At 36.7% G+C, this 11,599-nt stretch overlaps 1 protein-coding gene and 1 long non-coding RNA gene across 5 annotated transcripts in view; one reads left to right on the top strand and one right to left on the bottom strand.

Moving 5' to 3' along the window:
* The first annotated feature begins 885 nt into the window (after positions 1-885).
* Positions 886-11,599, top strand: part of LOC591869 (protein phosphatase 1 regulatory subunit 12A) — a 124,241-nt gene continuing 113,527 nt past the window's right edge. For 2 of the 4 annotated variants that reach the window (XM_030987818.1, XM_030987817.1), the window contains exon 1: positions 886-1,194. In XM_030987818.1, the coding sequence (XP_030843678.1) occupies positions 928-1,194 (267 nt within the window). In that variant the 5' untranslated portion in view covers positions 886-927. The remainder of the gene's footprint in view (positions 1,195-11,599) is intronic. The other 2 variants (XM_030987820.1, XM_030987819.1) reach the window with 1 other exon arrangement.
* Positions 3,556-6,207, bottom strand: LOC115924922. The gene is made up of 2 exons (XR_004064476.1): positions 5,386-6,207; positions 3,556-4,303 (listed from the first exon to the last, which is right to left on the bottom strand). It is a non-coding gene; the product is annotated as an uncharacterized LOC115924922 (long non-coding RNA).

Raw genomic sequence — 11,599 nt, 5'->3', positions numbered from 1 at the left:
CCATTCCCCCTCCAAAATCTCCCCAAACCCCACCAGAAAGCTAGTACAAATCCTACTTTAAATACACAAAAAAAAAAAAAAAAAAAAACAAGCGGGAAAATGGCGCCCCCGCCTCCCGGGGAGCAACGTTATAATGCAATATGTTCTTTAATAAGCCCCTAAGGCCCCTTTTCAGTTTTATGAGATAACAAAAGGTTCAACGATTTTTTTTTTCCTGAAATTAAAATCTCACTCGAGTTTTGCTGAACTGATTGACGAAATGTTTTCAAAAAGCAATTTGGTGTGAATAATGTATGCTAAGAGGAATTTGTTTTTCTTTGTTTTATATCACTAAAGTTTGACACAAATGTTTTATTATTATTAACGATTTATGAGAACTCTCAATAATTTAAAATTGATACAAAATGACAAGTTATTTTGCCAACTTTCCCGTCTCCACTGAAGATTAAAATGCGAGCACGCATTTTATGCCATCCCGACTGATTAAAGATCAAGTTGCGTTTATTTTATGGTGTGTGACACTTCGTTGCAACTCTTATTTCTACAAGAGGCCCAGCTGGATAGGAAAAGGAAGAGAGTTGAGTTTCAGGGACTTGGTGCCTTGGGGATGCTCGGAGCATCTAGTACCCAAGCTCAGGTGGACTCACTTCACTTTGATTGGCTGCGCTTCTCAGAGGAGGGAGGGAAGTTGGAAGGCTGAACCATCCAAAATAGAAAATTACGTCACACTTTCCCATGACAACCTCAGCCCCCTTGGATCGAAAGGGAGTCCCTCTGTATTGGTGCATCTTTCTTCATCATCATCGCCTATCTCTCTCCGTCCCTGTCTCTCTGGATTGCCGTACGTCTGCGCCCGATCCGAAATACCCTTCGAGCTCGAGTTCGCGAAATGCATGCTGGGAACGGGTGAGGTAGCGGCTAGCAAAGATGGCGGACGGTGAGGTTAGCTCCGCCGGTGGGAAGCCGAAATCGGCGCTTATGCGCCGCCATGAACAACTTCAACGCTGGAAAGATTCGGAATTTGATAGAGAAGCGGCTGAAAGAAATGCAAAGAAAGCTAAAGTGAAATTTGCGGCAGGATGTGTGTTTCTAGCGGCCTGTGCAAGCGAGGATTTGGATGAGATCCAATCTCTTATAAAGAGAGGAGCGGACATAAATTATGCTAATATCGATGGCTTGACTGCCCTGCATCAGGTATGTTGTGCGTGTAGTTCATAGTTGTTTGCCCTTTAATTTGGCCCACACGTCACTGGAGACTGCTAGGGATCGTATGACAGATTTGTAGTCTTCTTACGATGTGTGTCCTAGGCTGAATGTACCGTGACAATCTGATATTTGAGAAGGATCCACTGCTAACCAGCTCAATGTTTTCAACTGTTGCCTGCTACTGTACTGCTACAGTCAGTCAGTGTGAACACCCTTGTTGTCAATGTGTTGACTGCCAGTACCACTGGTCTCATGCATACTGACCCCATTCACACTGTCACTGGTTTCTTAATGTACACCCACCCCCTTCAGTATTTAAAAAGAAAATCATGTCTTTTATGTGTTTGCCTTCAAAATTCTGTAGATTATGTATTTGTCCTTTGGCTTTGCTTTACTTCAGTTCAGCTTATAGACCTATGTGACTTTTCAAAAATATATTTTCTTTCTTTTTGAAACAAATTATTATTGTGACATTGATTGATCATTGACGATCCTGTATTCTTCATTGAATATTTTAATCACTCTTTTCTAATTGTTACTTTTCAAAGTACTCTAGACTATCTTTGGATTATCTAATACCTGTTTAATCTCCCAGAAAAAGAAAAATATTGGAATCCTATTTTTTTTTTGCAGGAGGGGGGGGGGGGGGGGGGGGGCTTTATTGAATTTCACCTGTAGGCTGTACAGTATTCTATGCATTACCTTTTGTAAATATTGTCATTGATACTGTACACTTTGCATATAACTTGTTAGCTCCTTGACCTTAGGCCAAAGGCTGAAAGGTTAACAGTTTTCCGAAGGCAAGATTTGCATGATTTAATATCTTTCTAATTTCAGATCTCTACACTGACACCTTATACCAGTGGGAGGGGGAGGGGGGGGGGGGGGGGGATGGTCGTCAGTTTAGGACTACAGTAAAATATTACATGTATGTGTACCAGGTCCCCTATTTAATTTGAATATTGGGGTCTGTGACTCTTTAGGTAAAACAGGGCTTGATACTAAAAATGGGTGCCCAATATCTACACTAAGTTCATACCCCACCCCCTTTCCCTTTCAATTTTAACAAAAGGCTCATGCTTACATACATGTACTTTGAAAGGTTGGATGTGCACCTCTTCCAAAAAGTTATATGGACCTCTGGCCCTGAGTATCTAGGAATTTGCTAGTTTCCAGTTTAAATTAAGTTCAGTATGAATAATACCAGACTTTCCAGTCAAATGCTATGTTGGCAAAAAGTAGTGGGAGTGTGGGACAGTTGGAGAATTTACCATGACACAGTTATCGGCAAGGGTTTGAAAGGTGTTTAGTCATGTGATAGCGTCAGGTTTGAATTTTGATTGTACAGGTTTGGAAATCAGCAACAGGTCCGCATTCATCCTCAACCAAAATTATTCATAAAAATATTAGTCATAAAATGTGTTTTAAGGTTTTCATAATATGGACCAGATTGCACCAGAGTGCAGGTTTTTAATCCTAGATCCTGGGGGTGTTTCATAAAGCTGTTCTTAAAGTTACGCATGACTTAACAAAGACTTGTAAGTGCCAGGTAGGATGCCCAAAGTTTTTTCTGAAATTTCCAATAATCTCAATTAAATTATGCCAACAAATATAGGCCTACTTTGCATTAAAAATGTTTGTTATAATAAGAATCTACATCTGCAGAGTTCAACTTTAGTTGATACAGTTAATAATGATTGAGCATCCCATTTGGCTTTTCATATATTCGTTTGTAAAGTCATGCGTAACTTTACGAACAGCTTTATGAAACACCCCCAGGCCTCAAGGGACTTCTTGCTTATACGTTGCTTATTGCGTATCAATTCATAGTCCTTCCATGTTACAATTTTACATTCAGTGTTAATTTGTGGACCACCCTGATAATAATTGGAGATGTTCTAGGGACTTCTGATAAAACATGAAGACTTCTCCATGAAGAATTCCCTAGAAAGAAGCTGCCTGTCCAAACCTCTAAGTGAGCATTCTAAAGAGCCCGACATTCTTAGGGTATTTAAATGGGTGCACTGGTCGAGATCTATTAGGATAAGGTTACGGGGTCATATTGTAGCTCCTAATGAGTTCATTGACCTTTGAACTTCAATGTACCATCATGTACATGATATATTAAATCTGATACAAGCTCGCTCTCTCTCTCTCTCTCTCTCTCTCTCTCCCTCTCTCTCTCTCTCTCACTGTCAGTTATGGGTCATTCCATCGGGTTGGGTCATAAATTGTGACATGAAGGTTCAAAATTCAGAGTTGTTGAATAATTTGTTTATTGTTATATCCTGTTTTTAACACCCATTCTTCAATAGATTCCACTGGAATTGTGTGTATTCCTTCGCACACTTTCATTTAAAATAAAAAAACAGACACACCAAAAAACCAACGTTACAAGGACATCTTTTTTTACTTGCTCATTTATTTTCTAATCTGAAACTTTGTCACAGTCTGTACTCCACTTTTGTGTGTGTGGAAAACATTTAGATGATGGGAGCAATAGTTTAAAATACTTAAAACTTGAACACAGCAACATTATATCAATTTATAAACATGAAACAAATGAGGAACTAGCAATCTTCAGATCATGTTTTTTTCTAAAGGGTAATCTTTTCTCTTGCATAGAAAATCTTGACTACATTCCATGAAATGTGCCAATTAATTGATGCATGAAACATATTTAATGAGATGATAACACAATTGAAAGGAAACCTGCAAGATTTATGGTCTATATTCACCTCAACACCTCCAGTTACCAATGTTACACGGACATCATGTCCGAGTAACATCAGTATGATATTAGAGTAACTATCCTCTTATACTCATTGAAAAATGACAGACTACATCAAATGTCATCTGAAATATATTTTATCCCTTGATCAGTAAATTAAAAAACAGTATTCATACAAGAAGTATATTGATAGATATCAATGATCAACTTTATATCTTCTTCAAAATAGTGATTAGATTGGAAAGATCTTTGTTTTCCAGGAAGGTTTCGATGACTGGTCATTTTGCCTGCTCTCTTGATCTCTCTCTGCCGGAGCTGAATCCTCAAGGGAGGTAGAGGTGCCATGAATGAAATGGATGCAGCAATCTAATAAATATGCATGAAAAGAAATAAATAAAAACCAATGAGTAAAGAATATTAAATGAGATAAAAATAAAACAAAACTGTAAACTGTTTCTGTGATTTTTCATTTCAAACGTGTGTTGTGTTTGCAATTATCGAGTACTTCTATCTAGATCTGTTGTAAAATCAAATTGTAAGAATTAAGGATGGAACAACTAGACAGAGGATTGCAAGATGGATAGGGAGTTCCTCACTTTTGGCTCGTTGCATGCCCAAATAGAAGTAGGTATTATTATTGGTTGTTCATTTTGATTTTTCTTTTAAGTTTAATATTTGTGTTGAATTATAAATTTTTGTTAAAAAATTATATTTGTTATTTATCATTATTTGGAGGGGGAGGGAAGGTTGAAGCCCTTATCCCTCACTTCAACCTTTGGATGAGGGGGAAGGGGAGCCAGATCAACGATTATTTAATTTATAAAAAAAATATTTAAAAAAAAAAAAAATTATATTAAAAAAAAAAAAAGGCTCATTACATTATTATGTATCCAATTTTAATTGAATCGGGGGGGGGGGGGGTGCCCTCCCCTTTAACCCATTCTTCTCTATCTCAACCCCAACCCTCAACCCCCTTTTTTGCCCAAAAAGTTGTGTATTTCGGGTCTCAGAATGAACTTCCTAACTTGAAGGAAGCAATGTTCAATAACTTGTGTTTTTCGTTAGGCTTAGCCATCATTGTTCAATGACAATTAATGGCACCATATAAATAATATTAATTAATTTAACACTTGTCAGAAAAAATCTGAGGTGTAGAAACATCATGAATATCATTATTTACGGGATTCTTATAACAAAATTCAATTTCTGTTTAAGAAACTAGCTTTTTAAGGGTAAAAGTTTGGCATCGATTTTGCACGTTTCGTTATAACACATATATCAGTATGTGGGACAACAGTAAAATATTCACTCACATGTGATGGTTTGAAAACCGGTTTAAGTTGAAAATAACACAATTTAAAACGGAATTACATTTCTAAAACATGGAATTTCATTGTCCATGATAATAATTCGGGCCATAAAAATAACTTAAAAAACATATTACGTACCAATTTGGGCGCTGACGGGCGAAAATGGCTGCACCACGTTACAAAGACATCTTCACGTTTGTGGTTGCACTGTAGGGGTAAGTCGTCGCAGTCCGGCAAAAAACATGTTCTGCGCATTCGTGAATAACTAGCAGGTCATTTTAACACCGAAAACTGAAGCTAGCGGGCTGGTTTATATCTCAAACACCATAATTTCACACCTACGTTACCAAATTACGAAGGACATCGCGCCCGATTTTCGCGGTAAATTAATTGTTTTCTTATATTTACCGACCGATTTAATCATCATTCTTTCTACATATGTTCATGAGGGGTTGTACCTTCCTAATAAGATGAAACTTTCTGAGAAAATATCCTGCTAAATTTGTGTAAAATGCTAGAATTACCGCCGTTACGAAAAAAGGGCCTAGGACATCGTTGGTAACGTAGGTATTGTGTTTTTTCAATATGGAATAACTTGCCGATTTTTTGCACACTTCACTTGAGCTTCTCAGACATATTAGAGGTACTAAAGGTGACATGTTTTAAGTAGGAAACATTGCATTATGATGAACCTTTTTCCAGAAATAAGTTCATGAAAATGACATGTTTTCATGTCACAACTTTCACCCTCAAAATCGCTGAGACATCGGTAGTAAAACTCTCACCAAAAAAAAAATATGATGAAGAAGTTTCTGTTTTCATGTTTATTTATTCTGTACTACATTACTCTTCAATATAACATACTTTTATTTTTCTAAAAATACATTTAAATTAGAGTAAATAGCTTCTAAACATTCAAACACGTGAAAATGCTGAAAAGACCCAACCCGATGGAATGACCCTTAAATTGACATTCTTCAGAATATAATCAACGTGAATGGATGATTTTCCTAGTTTTCTGAGAACTTTACTTTGTGAAATTTCCCCCCTCGTACATGTACTGTATAAGTAGTAGTAAGAAGTGTAAAAGAGAAATGGAGCAATACATGTTTTATTATGGCTTAATAAATCAATCTTTATTATTATCATCTATTAGCATCCCATCATCATTAGTAATGATTATTTGACCTTAAGCACAGACTACGGGGCTGGTCCTAAATGTAAACATCTGATTGAACTAAACAAATTATAAGTTTGTATATTGTTTAAATATGTATGTACATGTTATTTGTAATGATAACATTAAAAGTGGTCCCTCCTGGATGATTTTGGCAATGGGGGACCCGCACATATGTACAGACCTTAATGAATTTTAATCCAAACCTTTGTGAAAAGTTGTTTGTGGAGGCCAGGGCCCTGGGCCCTGTCTTACAAAGAGTTGTGATTGATCCAAATCTATCGCAAGTCCTCTAATCAATCGCAAGTTTGCAGTCTCCTATCTCTTAAATGTACATGTACATACATGTACATGTAAGCGCCATGAGCACCGAAAGGTGGACCTGTGCGCTATACAAGTAGCCACTATTATTATTTATTATTATTATACACCTGTAGTTGCGATTGATATCAATCACAAATAAGTTGGTTCCTACCTTGTATCTACACTGAGTCTGATACTTAGTAACATAGTCAACAACATTCAATGTAAAAAATTCAAAGTTTCTTATGTTGTACTCTGTTGTTGATTTGAACCCAGCAAGGGCAAACATACATGTACATGTACAGGGGGGGGGGGGGGTGTTTCACAAAGATCGCAAGTCGAACTTAACTTTTTTAAGTTGGACTTAAATATGTAGCCTTAAAAATAAAATTTATTCAAAAGCAAAAATTCAAGTGTTTTAGACTTTCCATAAAGTCCACACCAAGAACATGAAATCTCCTTGATAATAGACAATATGAATGATTTGAATCATCATTTTATGCCTTTTAACATAACTTTTACAATTATTTTCAATGATTCTAAATAATTCTAAATTCTAATGGCTTTCCATAAGTTAAGTCCAACTTGGAGATAAGTTCAACTTAGGATCTTTGTGAAACACCCCCTGTACGTGTAGCCCCTACACTATCATATTTTACAACTGCAGTAGTAATCTAGATTGATAAAGTATTTATATTTTATCTGGCTGTGTAAATCCACATGTATTCCTTATGGATATTAAAGTAACAAGTGTCTTGTCTAGCCTTGCTGTACCTGTAGCCTGCAGCCCCACATCAATACATGGACAGCATTGATTAGAGGAACCAGTACCTGTTTATTGTACAGTTATGACATCATTCAGAGATAGAGAGAGAGATAGAGAGAGAGAGAGAGAGAGAGAGAGAGAGAGAGAGAGAGAGAGAGAGAGAGATAGAGAGAGAGCGCAACTTAACGGACAAAATAAACCCAGGGGCGAGAATGACAATCTTTCATCATCATTATGTACACTTCTTATTTAAATTCTACATCTCCGATTTGCCTTTGGGGAAAAAACGCAATGTCTAAATAAACGATGAGTGGACTTAGGCAGCAACTAACACAAGTGGCAAACAGAACTACTTTTGTTGTTTGTTGATCAGCGGGTTGGGGATTTTGATTGATAAAACATTTGCATTGCAGCAGATTAAACTATTTATAGAGGGATCTCTCAATAAATGTCCAAGCAATGTCCATATATACAGTATTTACATTTTAAACAATTTTTTGATCATGGCTTTTAACTGATTTTCTTCATTCTTATGAACAGATATTAAAATCCTGGGCCCAATGCATAAAACTTACCATTGATAGTAACTTTGCCTTCAATGGTAACTACCATGGTAACATGACTCAACAGACCAATCAAAATCAAGCTTTCCATGGTACATGTAGTTACCATTGATGGCAAAGTTACCATCAATGGTTTGGTAAGTTTTGTGCAACGGGGCCAGGCCTTCCACAAAAATAATGAAAGAACACTTTCAGTTTTCGAAATTAAAATTTTATAGAGATCCTCCTGTGTAACAATCCTTTTCCCCCTGGGGGTGGGGGGAAGGTGCCTTGATTTTGTGTGTGATGGAAGGGGTGTCTTAAATATTTGATTAGCCAAGAGGATCACAGTAAGTTATGATAAAGGGAGCTCTCTAGAGAGTGAATAAATGTTGAGTTAGTAGAATGTTGTGGTAAATATATATATATTTAAATTGGGGGGGGGGGGGGTGGCTACATGTACAATGTAGGTGCCTAGATTTTTAGTGTCTGTCAGGGAGGGGTCAGGGTGTCTTGAACATTTGAATTGTCCCGTGGGACCACAGCAAATTATGATAAAAGGGAGCTCTAGACTGAGTGAATGAATGTGGAGTTAGTAGATAGTTGTGGTAAATATATTTAAAAAATTGGGGGGGGGGGGGGAGTGGTTAGGTGCCTTGATTTTGTGTGTCTGTCGGGGAGGGGTAAGGGTGTCTTGAACATTTGTTTTGTCCAGAGGACCACAGCAAATTATGATAAAAGGGAGCTCTAGAGTGAGAGTGAGTGAATGTGGAGTTAGTAGATAGTTGTGGTAAATATATATTTTGTTAAATTGGGGGGGGGGGGGGGGGGGGTGGTTAGGTGCCTTTATTTTTAGTGGTTGTCGGGGAGGGGTCAGGGTGTCTTGAACATTTGATTTGCCCAGAGGACCATAGCAAATTATGATAAAAGGGAGCTCTAGAGTGAGTGAATGAATGTGGAGTTAGTAGATAGTTGTGGTGCGGTTGGAATGCTCAGTATGCAGACTTGCATTGCTTGGGTTAGGGAACATCCCACTGATGCAGGCATGTGGTATGCAGCTAGTCGCGTATCAAGGACAATCTCCAACGTACACTCTACGTCATTCTAATATATCGCAAATGTGGGCCCAGATGTACATTGTTCATGTACAATATACATGTACATGTACATTACACCTTGTATGTTACCCCAATACATTAAAGAATGTACATGTAGGCCCTGCGTTGTACATTACACCATGTAAGCTGTACAGTGTACATGTACCGGTATGTTTAATACCTCAATATTACAAAAAATGTAGGCCTTATGTTGTACATGTACCCCAATTATATATTTCTTCCAGTCAGTATTACTGAGGCAATCTAGAAACATTTACACCATTGTTTTTTAATATTCATAACAAATATAGCTTATGATTGTAGTTTATAAACTTACTATAAAAACCAGAAACTTCAGCATGCATGAACTGTTAATGAATTTCGCTAATGGTTTAGATTTGTGAAATTGTTATACTTCAAAAGAATAAAAACAGAGCTGACAAAATACAGATTTATTTTGCAATTTACATTATGTACTGCCTGTGAAATTTCATGTTATTTACAGCTCATGAAACTGAAAATTTATGTTCTGAATGTTTCTGGGTTTACATTATCAACCCCCAAGGAGAGTACCTCCACAAGGACACTGTACATGTGTTCATCATGTAGCATGTTACCTGACATGTAAATGTAGGGCACAATGTAGGGTTCATCATAATACATAATAGCTCATTGAAACCCTGTTCATACTAAACCTTTGGCAACACCAGGGAAGCGTTTCACATAGCGATATTACATGTATGTTAGCCTACAACCCATCAGAAACGTGTGTATTAGATTTAACACGCATTTCAATGGGATGTCGGTGACTTCTCATTATGATGGTTTTGTGAATTGATGCCCAGTGTAACATTCAGGTAGATATTCTTAATGATTGAATAATAGATATATCTGTTCCAAGTTCGCTCTTTGGTTTTTAACCTGGTAGCTCTTTCTGAAGTTTTCATACAGAAATCTTCCCCATTTGTGTGTTACACTTGCTAAACTCTTGTCACATTTCATACCAAAAGTTTACCAGGGTCGTAGCCAAGATTTAACCCCAGTCAGAACCTTGGTATGAACACGGTAGGAAAAAAAAAGGTCGGGCCATTACCCGTACTCGAGTTAGGGCAAAACTGACGTAATCCCTTACTCATGTTACCACTGGGTAGGGGCATTACCAACATGGATTCATTACATCTGTTCAAGTTTAATACCCTGTTTACTTGCAGAGTGGTATTAATGTCACCCTTCCCCTGTTATGACATAATTAGGCCAGCAGGGGATTATGCCTAACATTGTCTGATTATCTAACATGAGACATACAAGTAACATACCATGTACACCTCAAATGCAAGATCAGGGAATAATTTTCCTCAAATTTTTTGATTAGCAATTTCAGGCGATGGATAAATATTTCAAATGAAATTCTGTACATTTCTATGGAAGAAAACTGCTACACAAAAGATATTTTGTATAGCAGTCATGCAAAAATGCATAGCAAATTGCGATGCGATACCAGGAAAATTATTCCCTGAAGATCAATTGCTAACTGTAAGCAAAATCATCATTCTTAGTTTTTCTAAAGAACTTATTTTCAGGAAGCAAGTTGATTTTGATGTTAATTTTCCAAACTGGCAGATTCAACTCGAAAAAATATTTTAATATATTGCAATAATTAAAAAGAATTTTTTCCAGTAAATTGTTCTTAATTTGTTCTAATGTTGTATTGGAGAATCCTCACAAATGTTACAGAAAACTTTCATTGGTTGGGGTAATCATAACACATCTAGTTTAAAGTGACTTGGTAACATTGCCTCAGATTCTGAAACAAAATCCTGGATTTAGCTCATGCTGCAATCATAATTATAAACCTTTAGGTCAGTTAGGAATCCCATGACTTTTACAAGCCGATCTATCGCCTGTCTGATTATCAAGATATTTATGATTGATAATTGAAATTTAATTTGTCATTTTCCTAACGATTTTTATAACAGTACAGTCTATTGGGGAAAATATGTATAGTAAAACCGGTCACTTAAAGATTTTTACTTTTTTAAGGCTTTTCAGGTTGATTTTGAAGCGTAAATTATTTAGGGACAGCAGTGATGCATAGGAAAATGGTTAATTATAATGTACAATTAATGTGCTTTGTTCGTATTTTGTATTTGCTGTTTTCTTTACTACGATTGTAAGGGATATCGCTATGTTTTATTGCAGGCCCTTGGCCTTCCAATGCAATTTGCCAAGCACAGTTTTGTTACATACAGTCAAACCTGCTTTAGTGACCACCTGTCTACAAAGGCCACATTTGTTGTTTCCCTTGAAAAAGTTTTCTCATTGAATCATGTACTAAAGGAACCTGTCTACAAAGGCCACTTTTTGTGTTTACCTTGGGCAGTCGCTGTAGACACGTTTGACTGTATATTATATTATTGTATTTTATGAAATTGATTAATAAAATGAAGTGTATATTATTGTATAATAA

The sequence above is a fragment of the Strongylocentrotus purpuratus genome, unplaced genomic scaffold (genome assembly GCF_000002235.5).
Source record: "Strongylocentrotus purpuratus isolate Spur 01 unplaced genomic scaffold, Spur_5.0 spur5_scaffold_17, whole genome shotgun sequence".
Lineage (NCBI taxonomy): Eukaryota > Metazoa > Echinodermata > Echinoidea > Camarodonta > Strongylocentrotidae > Strongylocentrotus > Strongylocentrotus purpuratus.
This window is presented reverse-complemented; position numbering and strand designations above follow the sequence as displayed.